Source organism: Musca vetustissima, unplaced genomic scaffold (genome assembly GCF_032173495.1).
Source record: "Musca vetustissima isolate MV318-11 ecotype Yass unplaced genomic scaffold, APGP_CSIRO_Mvet_v1 utg20277, whole genome shotgun sequence".
Lineage (NCBI taxonomy): Eukaryota > Metazoa > Arthropoda > Insecta > Diptera > Muscidae > Musca > Musca vetustissima.
This window is the reverse complement of record NW_026879575.1, coordinates 147,580-166,573: the sequence shown is the minus strand read 5'-3', so window position 1 is coordinate 166,573 and position 18,994 is coordinate 147,580. Positions and strand designations below refer to the sequence as shown.

General features: G+C 35.9%; 2 protein-coding genes across 4 annotated transcripts in view; one reads left to right on the top strand and one right to left on the bottom strand.

Annotated features, from left to right (window-relative positions):
* Positions 1-1,316, bottom strand: part of LOC133324523 (rab3 GTPase-activating protein catalytic subunit-like) — an 85,666-nt gene extending 84,350 nt beyond the window's left edge. Inside the window, 1 exon segment of the mRNA XM_061533359.1 lies at positions 19-1,316. Coding sequence (XP_061389343.1) covers positions 19-1,308 — 1,290 coding nt within the window. The 5' untranslated portion in view covers positions 1,309-1,316.
* A 2,880-nt stretch (positions 1,317-4,196) lies between these two features.
* LOC133324512 (chorion transcription factor Cf2) lies at positions 4,197-17,095 on the top strand. Of its 3 annotated transcripts, XM_061533347.1 has the most exons (4): positions 4,197-4,350; positions 9,908-11,061; positions 11,881-12,059; positions 16,889-17,095. In XM_061533347.1, exons 2-4 carry the CDS (start codon positions 9,965-9,967, stop codon positions 17,062-17,064), a joined length of 1,452 nt encoding a protein of 483 aa, XP_061389331.1. In that variant the 5' UTR covers positions 4,197-4,350; positions 9,908-9,964; the 3' UTR covers positions 17,065-17,095. The 3 variants fall into 3 exon arrangements, with proteins under 3 accessions (XP_061389331.1, XP_061389332.1, XP_061389330.1); XM_061533348.1 differs by lacking the exon at positions 4,197-4,350 and having other exon boundaries at positions 9,875-11,061; positions 11,881-11,975; XM_061533346.1 differs by lacking the exon at positions 4,197-4,350 and having other exon boundaries at positions 9,875-11,061.
* Positions 17,096-18,994: the final 1,899 nt, after the last annotated feature.

Genomic DNA, 18,994 nt, shown 5'->3' with positions numbered 1-18,994 from the left:
AAAAAACAAAACCCTTACCTTATCCTTACTCAATCGCTCATAGGGGAACAATGCCATATCCGGTCTTATATTCGGAAATAAATAATACAACATTGGATTCAATTCATATTCCTTCATGGGTCCGGGTAATTTGTTTTGTCCCCCAGATGTGGTGGTGCTCTCAACATACTGTTGTCGATGATGTGTTGCCCCGATTTTACCCAATTGATCCAAGGGATTGCGTTCCTCAGCCATTGCTGTGGCACCGGAGAAATTACGTCCCACATATGACTCCAGCGTATTTTTGGCCGTTATTAAATTGTAGTAATCCTTTAGACAGGCAGTTAAATACGAATTGGCATGTACCGTTTGATATAGGGTGCCACATGGAGCCTTCGATGGTATAAATTGTGTTTGCAGCGGTGAGTCTATAAACATATTATCCATCAATTCAGGCCATGTAAATGTGGCAAACATTGTGGTATTCGAACCGGGAAAATAGCCATGTGGCAATGCCGTGAAATACGAAACATCTATTACCGAACGTTCCTCATCCACCTGCGGGGTCATGCCAAAGGGAACGTACATGGGTACACGTAACTTCACCGTATCCATGGCATAGGTATTACGCACCGAGACCACAGCAGGTTTATCATGATTTCTGGGCAACTTTTCTTTGAACATTTTTACCAAGCCCGATAGATATAAATATTCGGAGGGTGCCTGTTCCAAGGCCACGGAATGGAAATTTGTGCGCATATACGAGGACATACCCACACCCAAAAAGAAATTCCATTTTGGGTCGTGTATATGCAGGAAAATGGGAACTGCAGAACACACTTCGGCAGCCACAACCGATATGGAACTCAGGAAGAAACTAAACCGGGAGGTTTTTGTTAGGTAGTGATTCTGCAATTGTGTCGGATGCATGACCACAAATCGCCGCAGACCATACATGCGGGCCAAATAATGCACATCATTAGCTTTCTCATCCAAAAAAGTGGGTTGAGCCAATGTGCTCTCCACTCGCATTAGATCTTCATGGAATGGTGGCCTCTCATTATCCGCCGACAAATTAGCGTCTTTGGCATTCGGTTTTAGCAATGCCTTGTAGTATTTTACAGTCATTTGTTTACCTACTACCTCCAATTGTTCCTCCTCAATTGCCCATTGGGCACTGTTCACATCAAATGCACCGCCCCAGCCACTCGAGCTGGAAAGCTCCCATCGTTGAAATAAATCACACAGCTGGGCATTGAATACCTCCCAATCAGATTCGGCACTAAAATCTTCACGATAAAAACCGTTATCATCGATTTCTTCAGCCATTTGATTGGTTTTGTTTGGTACTATGCAGGATTGATTGTGTTTTGGAACAATAGAACAGCTGATTGTTGAGAAACAAAACAAAGACGGCAAATGTTAGGGGTTTGTAAATCGAAAAAGGGAAAATGAGTGTAGGGATGTGAAAATCGAAACATTGATATGGTCGACCAGCTGATTAAAGGGGGAGACACATAAAGGCTAGTACACACTATTACACTCTCAGCACCCACTTTCTTGGACGACAAAGTCAATTTTGACGATGATATCAAGAACTTTTCAAGTTTCAGGGACCCCCCAAAAGTCTAAATTTAGCAGAAATCTTTGGCATCATTTTCCTGGTTGTGCTCTGGCTAAAGCAACATTCACACGCGATATAGGAATTCTTGCGATACTTCCGAGAGACTCAAGGGAAGGAGTACATTTTCTCAATCACATCGAGAAGGTCCCTACATCCCACCAGGCTCGTATCTATGTCATCGAGAGTACTGGGTTTGGGAGATTGGAGATTGGGGATTTAAATTTATATTTGGAGTGCCCAGGTAGCCACATCGCAGTCATTATCCCGGCAACTCACAGTCTTCCCCTTCGTTGAGGGGTAATCGAAGCCACCTTCACACTCGATGTTAGAATTCTTTCGATCAAGAAGTCCCCCGCAATGCCATTCGGATAGTTCCGTGGTAACAGGGATGACTCAAGAGTCGGGATACTTCTTACCTGAGGCAGAAAGAACTGGTTTCGTCAATCAGATTAAGAAGTTCCGTGTATCTTATTAGACTGACGTTTATGTTATCGATAGTTATGGTGTTCGGTGAGATTAAAAAAATCCGGTCGATATTTGAAGCTGCTCTTGTAGATGTCGAGACAGGACAGTGACAAGGCAGCCACACCAACATCAATCAAAATATCGGAGTCATTATCCCTATTAGGCTCAGATTATTCACACCCTTCTCCGCCATTGGTGGGGTAACTGTAGCCATTTATTTTGATCAATAAGTCCTTGGAAAAGTCATGCGGATAGTTCCGTGAGACTCACCTTCTAGGGATTTTTTTTTTTTGTTTGATTGAAACTGAAGGAACCGATTTCGTCAATCAGATGGAGAAGGTCCCTACCTCTCTCCAGGCTCGTGTTTATGTCTTCAAAGGTGTTGGGAGATTCGTGTGGTACATGAGCTGTTGTCGATGTTTTGGGGGGTTAAGTTTATATTTGAAGCTGATGATATATCAGACGAGAGATAACTCCGTTGGAGATTTAACTCAAATATGAATTGAGGCAGCTACACCTTCCAGATCTTAGAGGTTGTCAAGACCACTCTGGTTCGTCGTGGAAGCTGCTGCTCTTCTGCTGCTATGGGTGAGATGAGTGGGTTTTGGCTGAGCTCTCTCTCTCTCTCTCTCCAGATCTTGAAGATCCTTCCTGACATGACTAGGAAGAGGGCTGCTTATCCATAAGGTGATGATTTGTGTGGCTACTTCAATAACACCCAAGCAGATATTGCACCTACATCTCGTTGTGTTGACGCACAAGAATGATCTTCGGCTCCTCATGTAAATAGTCTATTGGGAACATCTTCTTGCAGTCCTCAGGGCGCAATTCTGGCAGGATTGAAGATTTTTCCATTGCGTTGCACTAACGTTGGCGGACCACACTGGAGCCGCATAATTTTCCACAGACCAGCCTATTGCTGTGTGGGTTGTTAACAAGGTTTCTTCGTGAGAACCTTGTTTCTGCTTCTGGCTTTATAGCAAATAGTCTGGCATGTGCGGACGGCATATAGAGGCTATCGAGCGTAACCCCTATTGTGGACCCATTTACCTGCACATTCAAAGGTAGCCGCATCTCCGCTGTCCTTTTGGTGTGGCCGTTGACTTAGTGGCGGATATGATGATCAACTGAGTAAAATTCACGAATTCCTCAAGAGTCTTAGCTAATGGCGACAAAAGTGAGATCGGCCTATATGATTAAACTTTGCCAGCGGTAGCGGAACCACAGGTATCCATTTTACAGGTATCGTGCATTATGAGGATGGCCAACGACAAGACAAATGCTACTATGGTATAAATAAGAAATTCTGAAACAAAACCCCCTCTCGCCACACTAAACTCGCACTCTACAAGACACTGATACTACTCGTACTGTTGTATGGATCAGAACGATGGGCACTTGCACAGGCAGATGGGACAGCTCTTGGAGTGTTTGAGGGAAAAATTCTCCGAAATACCTAGTGACCGACCTGCTCAAAAGGCCACGAATTCGATGGAAAGATCAAGTGGAAGACAACATTGCCGAATATGATCTTTCAAATTGGAAAAACTACGCACAAGATCGACGCGCCTGGAAATCTTTTTTTTTAATTTTGACTTATGGAACAAAAATTCTGTTATGAGCCAGCTAAGTAAGTAAGACCTGATTTTACAACACTTCAGATGTTCTAGACACTTTTTCCGCTTGTGCCCGCCGACTAACCTTTTCACATCCACCGTCGGTTCTCTGATTCTAGGGTTAGTACGAAGAAGCTCAGCACTCTCATTTGCTAATCCAAGAAATTATCGCTGCTTCGGCTTTAAATAACGTGATTTATTAAAACACATATAATATAAACACCAACATAAAACAATCTCAAAATAATCCCAATTTGAATCCAATTACCGTTATGTATAAACAGCAATAATGCAACTGCACATCCCCAGGCTACTATGCCACCATACAACATTTTTTGACGGCGTTCATTTTTTTAATTTATTCATTTGTTTGTTTTGTTTTTCTTTCGAGCAACGCCGTCATCGCTGTCCCCCCAACTAATCAATTTTCAGTCTGGCTCGGTGGTTCTTCTTCGCTGGCTAGAATTATTTTATTTTTTTATTAGTGAAGAAGAGAGAAGAAAACGAAAAAAAGTGGACGAAATCCAATAAGAATTTTTGTTGAAATTCCAAGTGTTGTTGGTATTTCGGTCATATAAATAGCGCCAAAGAACGACATGAAGTAGTGAACCGAAGCAAGAAGTAGACAAATAATTAAATGTAAATAAGAGCTCAAATTTTATTTTGGTAAGTTTAGAACGACAGCGAATGACCAAAAAAAAGAAAAATAATCTAAAGCAAACAAGATTGACGAGAATCAATACGAGAACAGAAAAAAAATTGTTGGAACCCCCCTCCTTTTTGCTACGGGCAAAGGGAGAAAAAGTGTTGGAACTAAAAAAACGAAAAAAAGAAATAAAAATCATATTTTTTTGAAATGGGGAGCTGAAAATAAAAAGTGAAAATTCGGAAATTGGTCGAAAAAATATCAAAAAAAAGAAGAGCAACAAAACACACTCACACATACAGTCATACCCACATAGAATCAAGAAGAAATACACGGACCGACACACACACCAAATCAGAAGCAAAGGAATTGAAGATAAGCAGTGAAAGGAAAAATAAATGAAAACTGTCGTCTCCGTTGTTGTTGCCGTTGTCGTGAATGTTTTAATAATTTCATGAACGGGAGTGAACGAATGTGTGTGTGTGCTTTCGTTGAGGCAGCACAATATAAAAATTGTTTGTGCCTGTGTTTAGAAGTGTAAGTGCGCGCGCGAGTCTTTTTTGAAGAGTGTCGCCCGTCCATCGTTTTAAACAGTGTTGTCAATTTGGAATGTGTGTTCTCAAGTGTTTTGGCGTTTTTTTCTTTGTTGACATAATTTATAAAAAGAATATCAAAATTTATTTTGACAAAAACCTAGACATCGTTCATGGTGAAATTTTTGGAATAAAATGTTTGAAAATGTTGGAATCTTTTCATACGTGAAAATCTCCAAACGAAGGCCAGTAAAATTTTCAAAATAATAGTACGTTTACATTGTACCGGATTTCGTTAGGTTTAAATTATCAATTCCATTGGATTTACATTGAACCGGATTTGGTTAACCGTGTGAGTTTAAATTTTCAATTCCTTTGAATATATGCCAAATAAATGTATATTTTCTAAAAATGTAATGCCGTTAAAGTAAAAAATGTCTTTAAAAATCTGGAATCTGTTCATACGCCAACTTTTTGGAATAAAAAGCAGAACATTTTAGAATCTATCCATAGGTCATATTCTTTAATCTCCGACCGAAGGCCAATCAAATTTTTAAAAAAATAGTACGTTTACATTGTACCGGATTGAATTGTCAATTCCATTGTATATTTGTCCAATAAATCCTCGAAGTGGGTTAACCCGGTAAGAAGTTCTAATGTAAATGTTGTTTAAAAAACTGAAATCTGTCCATAGGTGAACACTTTTGTCACCCACGAAAACGATTCTATTCAAAAGGAAATTCCGATTTGACACTATTTTAATCAGGGTCATTGGGTCTATAAATTTCAAAATAATCGCAACCGCCCCTAATCTTGACTCATTTATTGAGTAAAAAATATATATTTTTTAATTCCCTCCACCATAAGGTGTATATGTATGTATATTAAATTTGTCATCCCTTATGCAACACCCCGAAATATTCACCGGAATCCCTTAATCAGAATAAAATTCTATGTCAGTTTACCCATGTCCGTATGTTGAAATCACAATATTTAGGATAGGGCTTTGCACAGGCGTTGCTAATACTCCTACGATATTGGTATTGCAAATGGGGCATATCGGTCCACGACTTCGTGTAGCTCCCATATTACTGTAAACACCCAAATATTCGGTATTTTGGCGATTCTAAACATGTTTTTCAACCGAATTGCCTGTAATTTTATATTTTGGGTACTCTTACCATCAAAAATTATTAATATTGATTCACTTCTCAGGATACCCCCATATTAGGGATCCTCCCAATCTCCGAGTTTTTGGGTTTTATGTGTAAGTTTTTTAAGTTTGGACGCGTTTTTCCGTACCAAAAATTATTGATATTGAGGGCAGTCCTCATACACTCCAATGTTGTGTATTTTGGCGATTTGGGCACGTTTTTCAACCGAATTGGCTGTAGTCCCCTATATGGGACCTACCAACTTTCAGAATTTTTGATGTTTGGAAGCGTTTTTCATTGTATATCACATCTCCGTATTAAAAATTATTAATATTGACCAAAGTTTCAGGGTAGTCACCATATCACGGTACCAGCCCAAAAATTCAGTAGCATTTCCCTTTGCCTTTTGACACGGGTTAGGCTTCGGGCTATGCTTCGGATCAGAAGTCAGCTTCGCACCCCTGTCAGAGGCAGAGGACTTCGCCGATTCCACTACTTCATTCAGAGGTCTCCTTGGAGATTTTTGATCCAGCAGTTAGATTCGAGAGGGAGATCCACTCCATCTGAAGCTCACGAGTAGGGCTTCGCATCGGATACTTCTCGGGCATTTCCGACATTTGAGCCGCTGTCCGTTGCTAGGGTCTCGATAGATTCCCCCATCGTGGGACATCGCCTCCGTCGCAGTTTGCCTTCGAAATTTATTGCCGGCAAGTGCCGACACAGGACATGTTGCAGTCAGTCTTGAAGTCAGTCGGTCGACAAGGTCTTCGCTTCATTCGTTGAGCCTACAAATATCCCCCTGTGTAGACTTGACCGGAATCACCGTGGTGTCCAGCTCATCATTAGTCAGGTTAAGATTTAGTTGTAGCTTCTCCGGAAGCGTATCCTCACTTTGCTCTTCCGGTAAATCCTATCTAGTTGGCCGAAGATTTCCCTACTCTGCTCCTCTAGACTATCGCGGATAGCGTTAAGGGTCCCGTGTAGGTCGTCCCCTGCCAGAACTACAGTTCTGTCAGTCATAGACTGATTTGCACTAGTCTTGACTTGCTCGTTTACCAATTGAATTGCCGATTCGTCACAGTTATTGGGGTTTAAAATTGATGCGCTTGTAGCAGGTATAGCTACAGGTGCGAAGGCAACGCAGCCCGATCACAATCGTTTGAGCCGGATCACAATCGCTTGATCTCGTCGACAAGTGTCTTGTGGTCTCACCAACGATTGCCGCCTGCACATCATGGAGACTCCCTTCCCATCCGCCACACGGGAAGACGCCCCCAGTAGGAGATTGGCAAACCCCCTGCAAATGTAGGGGATCTAATTTAGAACGAATACAGAATCGAATTCGGGTCACATTTTTAAAACAATAATATTTAAAAAATCTCGACACTAGGATGGAGGTACCAGAAGGTAGGTTGTGCAAAGATTCTCGTAATATTATAAAATACATTTTCAGCAACATTTTTATCACTTCGTGGGGGTGGACCGATATCCTCCATCTTCGAACTTGAACTAAGTTTGGAATAATCTGTTATTAACTTCGAGAGCACCAGCCTGCTAAATCGACTCAAAATTGTCTGAAATCAATATTTCGATGAGACACATTTTGGACATATCCTATACACTTGGATACGGCCCTCATTAGCCATAAGGCTGAAGGTTTAAAAAATCCATTCATTTTTGCCATATGCTAATTGTGGGTTGTATTATTTCTATCACGTCCATTTGTTGTATTATATGTTTCTTCTTTTGTAAATTCCATCTGTGTAAACGATGCTTAACATTTTACGAATTTTAAAATTCCACCATTTTCCAGGAATTAAGACAATTTTTTACGACAAAAAAAAATTCCTGTCGTTTTTTTAATTCGCGTTTTTTCTCTTTGCTGTGTTGACAACACTAATTTCGCTTGTTGTTTTCTTTCGTTTGATAGTCCATCTTCGTTAATGTTATTGTTGTTGTCGTCGTCGTCGCAGTAGTAGTGGTCGTCGTTGTCAGATTTTTTTTGATTGTTTTTGTTAATATGCGATGATAGGATGGATGGTTGGTTGGATGGATGTTTGATAATTGGCGGAGGAAGGAGATGAAAAAAAGTAGCATCACCACCTCTCGCCTTTTTTCAAAATTCTTTTTTTATTTTAGATTTTTTTTTTAATAATTGTGTTGTTGCTTTTTGCTACGTTCGAGATAGATTGACTGGGAGCGTGTATCTGTTGTTGTGTTATTGGTGTTGGCAAAGGTGTGTGTGGTGGTGGTGGGGGTCCACTTTGTAGGGGGTGGTGGCGGTGTTGGTGCTGCTGCTAATGGTCAGCGATGTGTTTGGTGGTTTTTTCTTGTTGTTGCTGTGTTGCCTGCATGCCTATGCCTCCGTTGTTGTCGGGGTAATTATATTTATGGTGTGGATCTACTTTTACTGAAGAGCAAACCGACCGACCACCGAGGTGTGGATCAAGTCAATTGCATTGTTTGTTCGTGTGTGTGTGCGCCAGTAATGGTGGTATGAGGAAAAAGGATGCTGTTAACAATTGTTTTTTTTTCTAATCAAACATCCGTGTATTATTTTGGTTTCTTTTCTCCTCCTGTTCCTTCGTATCACACACACACACAAACATATATTTCCTTTTTCACCAATGTTGTTGGTGTTGTTACTGCTGCCGCCGTGACGTTGTTATTTTTATTTTGACGAATGACACTGACAACCAACCAACCATCCTATTGACAAAACAAGATGAAACGAGAAGAGATGAGCTGTTCTGCGATGTGTGTGTGGGAGTGCAATTATGGCAAAACAAGAAGAAAACAAAAACAAACAAAACAAAAAGGGGCCTAGTGCAGCTAGTTTTTTGTTTGTTTTGTTTTGTTGGGAAATGCTAATAAAAGGGAGGGGGTGGACTGTGCTATAAAATTTTGTATTATTATTATTTTAGTGCTGGTTAATTGTTATTGTTTGTTATTTTATTTTGTGTGTGTGTTTTCTAAATAAACGTGATAAACATTTGACAAATCCTTCAGGTGTGTTTGGGTGATCTGTCATGAATTTGCTTGCTGCTTCTGTCACCATAATCAAGAGAGTGTTTGAAAATTGATAGCATACTTTTAGGCGTAAAGTGTTGTTAAGCAATTGATGATGGTACAATTAAATATATTTAATTATAAAATTATAACAACAATATCAAATAAAAATATTAACTAATAAAATTATTAATAAAAATATTTTTTTTATTAATATTCAAATAAGAATAGATTATTAAAAAAATAATTACCTATAATAAAAATTAAAATAAAAAAATTATAAAAAAATAAATGAAAAAATTATGAAAAATTAAAAGAAAATATTCTGAAAAATTAAATGAAAAAAACTTATAATAAAAAATAAAATAAAAAATTAAATGAAAAATATAAATAAAATTAAAATAACAAATTATATAATAAAAACTAAATAATAAATATTTTAAAAATACAAGCCTTTGATGGTCTTTAAAAAAATATTTTTAATAAATCCACGCCTTGTACTGGTCCTTCAAAATAATATTCTTTAACAAATTCACATTTTCGTTAATTAATATTAAAAATCCATTTTAAGGGGTTCCAACATGTTTTTTTCTGTATTGTTCTCAATAGAAAAATCTCGTTAATTGCATTTTTAAAAAAAAATCATTGCCATTTATTTTTTTGCATGTGTTTTTCTTGCTTTTTTCTTTCTCTCCCCCCAAAAAAGGGTAATTCAGGCCCATAAATATACTAACGCCCCCACTAACAATTTGCTGCGTGCCTGCTCCCCCTTGAACGCTGTTGCTTTGTTCGTTTCCAAAAAAAAAGAACAGCTCTGCTCTGCTGCTGAACAAAATTTCTTTACAAAATACGTCATGTTAAAATCTCCTTCCAATGCCCAGGAAATACGTTTACCGCGCCCTGAGCAACACAACAGCAGAGCTCAGTCGCCCGCCACCATGGACGCTCTGAAGACATCGTTTCTACCCAATCTGAGCATGGATCCCGCCCTCGTATCGAACACACATTTCTGCCCCATGTGTGGCCAACAGTTCGAGAGTCCCCAGCAGACCACGGAACATATGCATCTGTGCCATGGGGGGCTGAGTGTTGTGGCCGGTGTGGGTGGTGGCAGTATATTGTTGGCCCCGCATCATGTCTCGGCCAGTATGTCGGATTCGATGAAAATCGATTATCCCTGTCACAGTTGTGATGAGAAGTTCGCCAACGAACAGGATTTGGACGATCATCATCGGCTGGTGCATCAGGCGCCGGCATTTTTGGCCCGCTGTCCCGCGTGTAGTTTTTATGGTATATCACCGGCCGCCTTGCAGGGAGCCAACGAGTACAAGTGTATTCATTGCGGCTCCGTGTGTACACCCTCCGCCCTAGCAGCTAGTCAACCGGGTTATGAGCCACAGACACCGGAGCATATGCCAACAATGGCGCCGCACGATATGAAATTATCGAATCATGAGCTGTTGCAGCGTCAGTATCAGGAGCAGGTGTCGATTCTGCAGCAACACCAAGAACAGCAGGAGCAACAACAACAGCAGCAACAACAACAACATTTGCAACAACAGGAACATTTACAACAGCAGCAACAACAGCATCAAGACCAGCAACAGCATCATCAATCCCACCATCAGCCACAGCAGCAGCCGGATGATAATAGTCCACATGAAAGCGTCCAATTAAAAGTGCCACCGCTAACAGTCAAACTGAACAAAAGTGTCAATGGTACTGCAACTGTGATTCACCCGCATGTGATAATCAAAGAGGAGCCCCTCAATGGCGATGGCATGGATGGGGGTTCACCAACATCGGTGCCCGTCTATACCATACAACAGAATCCCGGTGCTGCCACAAGTGTTGTGGTCAGTTCATCGCACGATCACTCCGCAGCCGTCCTTAGTAATCAAGCTAGCACAATAACGACAACAGCCATCGTCGGTGGTGTACCGAAAGTGCGTCACAAGTGTCCCGATTGTCCGAAGACCTTTAAGACACCCGGTACATTGGCTATGCACCGTAAGGTGCATACTGGCGAAGCAGAGTAATGTTGAACAATTTTTTTTTTACTATTTTTGAAATTTGTTTTCTTAAATTATTTATTTGAATATTTTTTTTTCAGATGGTTTTAGCATTTGTTTTAAGTAAATTAAACGAAAATTTTCTATATACTATATAACGGGAGTCAGTTTTTATTAAATCGATGCCTTGGATGGTTTTAGAAAAAATATTTTTTGTAAATCCACGCCTTGTTTGCATCCTTGAAAAAATATTGTTTTAAAACCAGGTCTTTAAAAAAATATAATATATTTTTTAACCCAGGCTTTAAAAAAATATATATTTTTTTAATCCACGCCTTAAAAAATATTTTTTTAAATACATTGAAAAAATGTATTTTTTTTTTTAAATCCAGGCCTTGAAAAAATATTTTTTTAAATCCAGGCCTTGAAAAAATATTTTTTTAAATCCAGGCCATGAAAAAATATTTTTTTTTAAATCCTGGCTTTGAAAAAATATTTTTTGTTAAATTCAGGCCTTGAAAAAATATTTTTTTATAAATCCAGGCCTTGAAAAAAATATTTTTTTTAAATCCAGGCCTTGAAAAAATATTTTTTTAAATCCAGGCCTTGAAAAAAATTAAAAATTCAATCCTTGAATATTAAAAAATATTTTTAAATAAATCCACGCCTTGAGTGGGCCTTGAAAAAATTACGTTTAAAAAGGATTTAATAAAAAAAAGTATTTGATATAAAACAAATGCTAAATCCAATATTTATTATATTGAATATATACATATTTATCTCTACTATTTCAATATTAACTAATATCTTTTTATATATGTATACAAAATTGAAATATTTAGCCTCACACCGAAAGAACGCCCCTACACATGCTCATACTGTGGCAAATCATTTACACAATCGAACACATTAAAGCAGCATACGCGCATACACACAGGTGAGAAACCCTTTAGATGTGGCTATTGTGGCAGGGCGTTCACAGTCAAGGACTACTTGAACAAACATTTAACAACTCACACGGGTGAGAGAAAATAATAATAATAATAATAATAATGATTTTTTTTGCAATGCAAACTCTCAGATATATCCTCTTCAGTCAATCAATCAATCAGTCAGTCAATTTCAGTATCAGTCTCAATCTCAGTCAATCAATCAATCAGCCTCAGTCAATCAATCAATCAAATCTCAGTAATAAAAATATTAAACAGCTTATTTCTTTTTCGTAATCAAAACTAAAAAACAAACGAAATTTCAAATTAATCTCTAATCAATGCAATTTTTAGAAAACGAAATTTAATTGCACCAATTTGGTTTTTTCTTCTTCAATTATTATTAAAAATTATTGCAAAATCACATTCATACTTACAGTCGTCAAAAAAACAACAACAAAGAATGCATTCTTTTTTTCGATTATTTGGTTTTTATTTTTTTTTTTCGAAAATGATTTTTGATTTTCAAAATTACTTCAGAGCATTTTATTGTATGAGCGGCAAGTTACTCTACTCTTCCATTGCATACTCTGGGCAACATCGAAAATAATTGCAGGGAAAAAGGACTAAGGAAATGTGAAAGGGGGACTAAAAATGACGGGAAATATTCTCACAATAAAAAAAATATTTTTTAAAAAATCCATGCCTTGTGTGGATGCTTGAAAAAATATTTTTTTTAAAAAATCCATGCCTTGTGTGGATGCTTGAAAATATATTTTTAAAAAAATCCATGCCTTGTGTGGATGCTTGAAAAAATATTTTTTAAAAAATCCATGCCTTGTGTGGATGCTTGAAAAAATATTTTTTTAAAAAAATCCATGCCTTGTGTGGATGCTTGAAAAATCCATGCCTTGTGTGGATGCTTGAAAATATATTTTTTAAAAAATCCACGCCTTGAAAAATGGGAGGTCTTCTCTTTTTTTGGTTATCATTCGATCTAAACTTTCAAAACCTCAATGCACAGGTCTTCTATTTTAAGTCCCCTTTTCTTAATCCATTGTCCTTTCCCGTTAATTTTTGAAAAAAAAAACCTATGTTGTTGCCCAGTGTTCTTCTCCATTCATTTGCAAACAATTCAAAATTTTCTTGTGTAACTCAAACCCACCCACACACACATTTGCAATACCATTCTTTGCCATTTCTTGAATGTTTGTTTGTCGTCGTAACAATGCTACCACTTACAACCATAATTGACTCACTCACCCAAACACCCACGGAACCATAGTGCATAATTTTTGTTTTCACATAACCTTACTTTCTCTGGTGTCTCTCAGATTCATGCAAATGTTGAAATTTGAAACCAAAATCCATTTTAAATTGGAATATTAATTTGAGTTACATTTTTTTTATTATTTTTTCAAATCATTCCTTGTTGTCTGTCTGTCGTTCGTTCGATGCATTTAAGTATTCTTTGATAAAAAAAACTGGAAATTCCTTTGGGAAAAATGTTTTGAAGTGAATTAATTTCAAAACCAAAAATAGTATTCGAATTTCGTTTGCAACTAATTTATTTATGTTTTTCAAAAGTCCTAAAAAAAAATACCGAACCAAAATCAAAAGAAATTAAGACAAGAATATTTATTTGCAATTAAAAAAAGTCTTACCATTTTTTTCACCTCCACAACCACCACATCAAGTCTAATTTTTAATTTATCAAAAAATACAAACTCATTCATTTTATTACTATTATTATTAATTAACAAAATAAGGTTATAAAAACAAAGGCATTGTTTTTAATTATATATAAATTAATTTAAGTATATATTATTGATATAAAAATTAATAATTTTTTAATATTTTTATTTAAGATTATAGGATTATAAGTTTCGCATTAAATTCAAAAATTGAAAACCAGATGATTTACTGTGGAAATCAATTTCAAGGTAGCTGGTTTTTTGTGTTTGCTGAGTCAATCTGATGCATACAACCAGCTGATTTGGCATCCATGGCGACTACTTTCGGTTCCAAATTTTTATACATTATTCTATGTATGTATATTTATGGTATGAACTGATAATCTGTAATTTCGGTCAATGAACGGACTCCCCTAGATAATGCGACCTAGTACCGATCGTTCCCTTTGCTGAATAGTTCTTTTGAACTAGTTCATTTCGAAACGATTCAGCTCTAGTAGATACCAAATTTCTAGGCAGGCCTAACACTGTACACTTTCTATGGGTGCCTAGCCATAGCGGCATCGATGGAAACGAGTATGTGGACTTCATTGCCACTAACCATAATCCAACCGATTCTTACCCAAAATTATGTCCATCTGACTTGAGACAAAACGACAAACCTTAGGCAGTCACAAAGTCAACTGTATTCCTTGGTTCCGAAATGTTAAAATGCTCCGAAGTGTCGCAACAACTACAATCAGACTACAATTTGGCCACAATCAGATAAAACGTCATCTCCACAGAATTAACATAACCAGCTCCGACAGATGTGATTATTTAGACATCCAAACTATGGACCACATCACCTTTAATTGCCCTGACATTGACCTAAATACCAGACGTTCTTTATTGCAAAATCTACAAAAACTCGGAATTTATCAACCTTCAGTCGATATAATACTAAAATCTAATGATATTAGGGCATACTTTGCCTTAGAAAAATACTACAAAAATGCAGCAATCCAAATTTAAAAATAAACAAACTAATCAAAACTATATTGAAATATAAATCAATTCTACCCATAGAACACATAAAATCCCATGAAATATATGTATACCCGTGAAGGTGGCAACATAGACCCAGTGTATCATGCCACTTTATATACCACCCGATATTGTTGTGCATTGAAAGAAATTCGTGACGAATAAGGCTTTTTGCTTAATGCTACGCAACCTACATCTCCAAATGTGTCTCAGACACCCAACTTTTTAAATCCTGAACACCGTACTTTTCTGAAACCCCAAATGGTTCAGAGACCTTTCTCTGGAAGTCAACAGATTAGAGAAGTTTTTAGGGCAATCTCATAGGGGTCCGTCTGATACCGATCGACTGGCAATCAAATAAAGCGCGTCGTCGCAACTGGAACATAATTTTTAAATTTGACGTCATTCGATGTTTTATTGTTTCCTACTAGAAGGGTCGAGTCCCGAGATATAAAAATTTAAGAAAATCAACCCATTTTGGGCTACAATATTTCCAAACATTTTTTGGATTATTCTGAGAATACATTTTTAAATGAAAACCCAGCGGGCGAAGCAGTATAGTCGGACGGGGCCAGCCATACGATATCCTACACAACTACCATGGAACTCAAACTTTCGTGATATTTGCACCCTCTTGCCCGATTAGAGGTCGACCGCACCTCTTCCGTACACGGACATATTTTCCGCATATTTATAATATTTGTGGCCATTAGATCGACTCGAAAAAAACACAAAAAATTAAGTTTACGGTCCACTTCATCCCGAAATTTTTTATCTGATCATTACCGAAAATTATATGTGGTAAATATATATATATATATATATATATATATATATTTTCCCCTAACAACATAGTTGTGTATATAGGGGGTATAAATAGGCAAAATTGGACGATTTTCGGGGATGTCAGATTTTTCTGAGAGGTGGCCCTAAATTAAATTTGTTCCACGACAGCATGCTTCTCATCCTAAGACTTCATCCACTGCCCCGGCACTGGTTTCCAGAGTTCTAGAGTTTGTCAGTAATATCCAGTTAGGATATGAAGGTGACTTATGTCATAACCTCTTACCGATTTTCACTAATCTCAGCAGATATCATTCTACACTCAGTTAAATACGCTATGCCAAATTTCGTACAAACCGAAAGAAATACAGGTGCTTTGGTGTACCATTTACATTAAATAAGATGAAAATATATATGGGAGCTATATCTAAATCTGAACCGATTTTCATGAAAGTTAGGACAACATCATTCTAAACTCAATTCAGAACACTACGTCAAATTTCGTGCAAATAGAAAGAAATATAGAGCCTTCAGTGCACCATTTACTTTAAATCAGACGGAAATATATATCGGAGCTATATCTAAATCTGAACCGATTTTCACAAAACTTTACACACTTAATTTTAGACCTAATTGAGTATGATGTGCCAAATTTCGTGCAAGTCGAAAGAAATATAGGGGCTTAAGTGCACCATTTACATTAAATCGGACGAACATATATATCGGGGCTATATCTATAGTCGAGCTGAATTGAGTCTTTATAGTTGAGCTGAAGGGACCTGAAGGGAATCTCTATAGACAAGCTGAAGGGAGTCTCTATAGACGAGCTGAAAGGAGTATTTATAGACGAGCTGAAGGGAGTCAAATAGTCGTTTTTTCTTTAATCTGAAAATTGGTTGAAAAAATCGAAAACATTTTTTTTTTACATCTACACTTATCGATCAGTTAGTCATTGAAAATAATGTTTAAAAAATCCACGCTTATCGTTCAGTTAGTCTTTGAATAAAATTATAAAAAAATCCAAGATTATCGATCAGTTAGTCATTGAAAAAATCCTTAAAAAATCTACGCTTAGGCTTTGACAATTCAATGCTTATAGGGTCATATAGTTGTTGAAAAAATCCACAACATCGAGTCTAAATAGGTTTGAACATTTTTCAAAATCCACAAAATTACCTACAAATTGAATTTTTTTTATTTTCCGAATTAATTTATTAGAATTAAAATCCAATAATTGAACTGAAAAGCAATGCCTTTGTCGAATAAACCTTTTTTTTGATATTTTGATCATTTTTTTAAACAATATTTGGGCTTAACAGTTATTGTTTTTCAATTGTTAGCCAATATTGTTTAATTAAAAAAAATTAAACAAATTTATTTATTTATTTTTTTTGTGTCATTTTATTTTTCCTAACCAGGCGAGAAACCTTTCCAATGCACCTATTGCGAAAAGGCGTTCAGTGTCAAAGACTATCTGACCAAACACATACGCACACACACTGGCGAAAAACCCTATACATGCCCCTATTGTGAGAAACGATTTACGCAGCGCAGTGCTCTAACGGTGCATACAACAAAGTTACATCCGCTCTAGGAAAGGCCTAATGGTGGTGGGGGTGGTGGTGGTGTCGAACGTCGAGGAGGAGGAGGTGGTGTAGTTACTAACAACTCTATGGGTGATGCTGGCGGTATTGTGACCTCGGTCCGCAACATTGTTAGTGTGGGTGGGGGTGGTGGCGGCAGCAGTAGTTGTGGTGATGCTGACCTTGATGACGATACCACCACCACTGGCGATGATGATGAAGATACTGGCAGCCGCCACAGCCATATTTTAATTAATCGAAATTCCGCACACCCAGATTTACGAATACCAATGACAAATCTAAATCGCCACACTGTGGTGGTGGACAGTGAAACACAAACAACTCCGGCCGAGTAATGTGTCCCCATCACACACAGCCCCCAGCCTCCACCAAAAACAAAATGAATGATAAATATGGGAATTGTGTAATAATTTTTTTCTGTACGAAAAAAGCAACAACAACAAAAAGAACGAGAGTAGTTTTATAATTAAAAATATTTTTTTAAACAAATTCGCTTATATATAAATATTTTTTTTTTTTTTTTGTTATAGTCAAAGTTTTAAACAACAACAACAAATAAGACACCCTCTTTGTTAACTACTATTATTAAATATTACAAAAAAAAAAAGAAAAACAAACAATACAACAACAAGCAACAATCATATTAAGGAGTTCTCTCTTCCTAATATTTTTTTTCTCACACGAAGTTTGAACTCTGTAAGAAAAAAATTATAAAATAATATTAAAACAAAATTAATAACGTTTTATTAGACTTCTCACAGACACACACACACATATGTAATAAGCATAATGATGATAAAAAAGAAACAGAAAAACTAAAAAAACGAACTTTTTATCTCCTTGATCTATGGCTTAAAAATGAATAACAATCTAAATTAAAAATAATTAAAAAAATAAGAAAAAATTAAAAAAATATAAAAATTAAAATAAATTTTCAGTCACTCATAGAATTTATTATTAAATATTTTTTTAAAAAACAATTTTTTAATTATATAAATATTGTTAAAATGTAAAAAAATGCTGTTATCATAATAATTATTATTATTGTAAATTCATATTTATTAAACAATTTTTTTTAAGTTCGTTGTTCCCTTTAAAATCATTTTATAATTTTTTTTAATATTTTTTTAATTACATGTTTTTTTTTTATATCTTTTTTAAGACCCACTCTTTTATATGTTACACATTGTTCTTTTTTTATATAAATTATTAGTTTTCTTTTAAAATAATTATTAAATTAAATTAATAGAAAAAAAAAACAAATTAAAAATTATTATTGAAATTTAATTTCAATCTTTGCTGATCTTATAACAATTATTTTTTTATTTTAATTGTCTTATTATTTTCAATTACTTTTTATTTTCCTTAAAAAACGAAAGTGATGATAATGAAGTTTTTTTAATTAAAAAAAAACAGACAATTTGAAATGTCTCAACATGAGCAGGATCTCGGTTGGTTTTTACAACAATTTATATATACATTTATTTTTAACAACTAAATTTTATTATTATTAAAACTATAGCTTTATATATTTAACATTTATTTTTTTTTGCAGTTTTTATTTATTGTGTTTTTAGTTCCAATTTTTTTTTTAATTTTATTACAAAATTTTATTTGTTCGCCAATATTTTTAATTTTATTACAAAATTTTATTTGTTCGCTTTAATTTTTATTTTTAATTTTATTAATTGCCTATTAACCTAAAAAAAATAAATCAATTTTGTAAAAAACAACAACAAAGAAACAATTTACTCAAACAAAAAACGCAGCATGATGTTGTCTCTGATAATAAATTTTGAATTATATAACATATTTCTAATTTTAAGAAAACAAAAAAGTATCAAAAAAAACAAAAATTTGTGATATTTAAAAAAAGTAAAGGTACTACGACTAGTGCTACCGCTCTGCTTAGCTTTCTTC

Coding starts and splice junctions, on each gene's coding strand:
- LOC133324512 (XM_061533346.1), top strand. CDS start 9,881: ATGTTAAAATCTCCTTCCAATGCCCAGGAAATACGTTTACCGCGCCCT. Junction 11,062..11,880: donor GTGCATACTGGCGAAGCAGA/GTAATGTTGAAC, acceptor TGAAATATTTAG/CCTCACACCGAAAGAACGCC. Junction 12,060..16,888: donor ACATTTAACAACTCACACGG/GTGAGAGAAAAT, acceptor TTTCCTAACCAG/GCGAGAAACCTTTCCAATGC.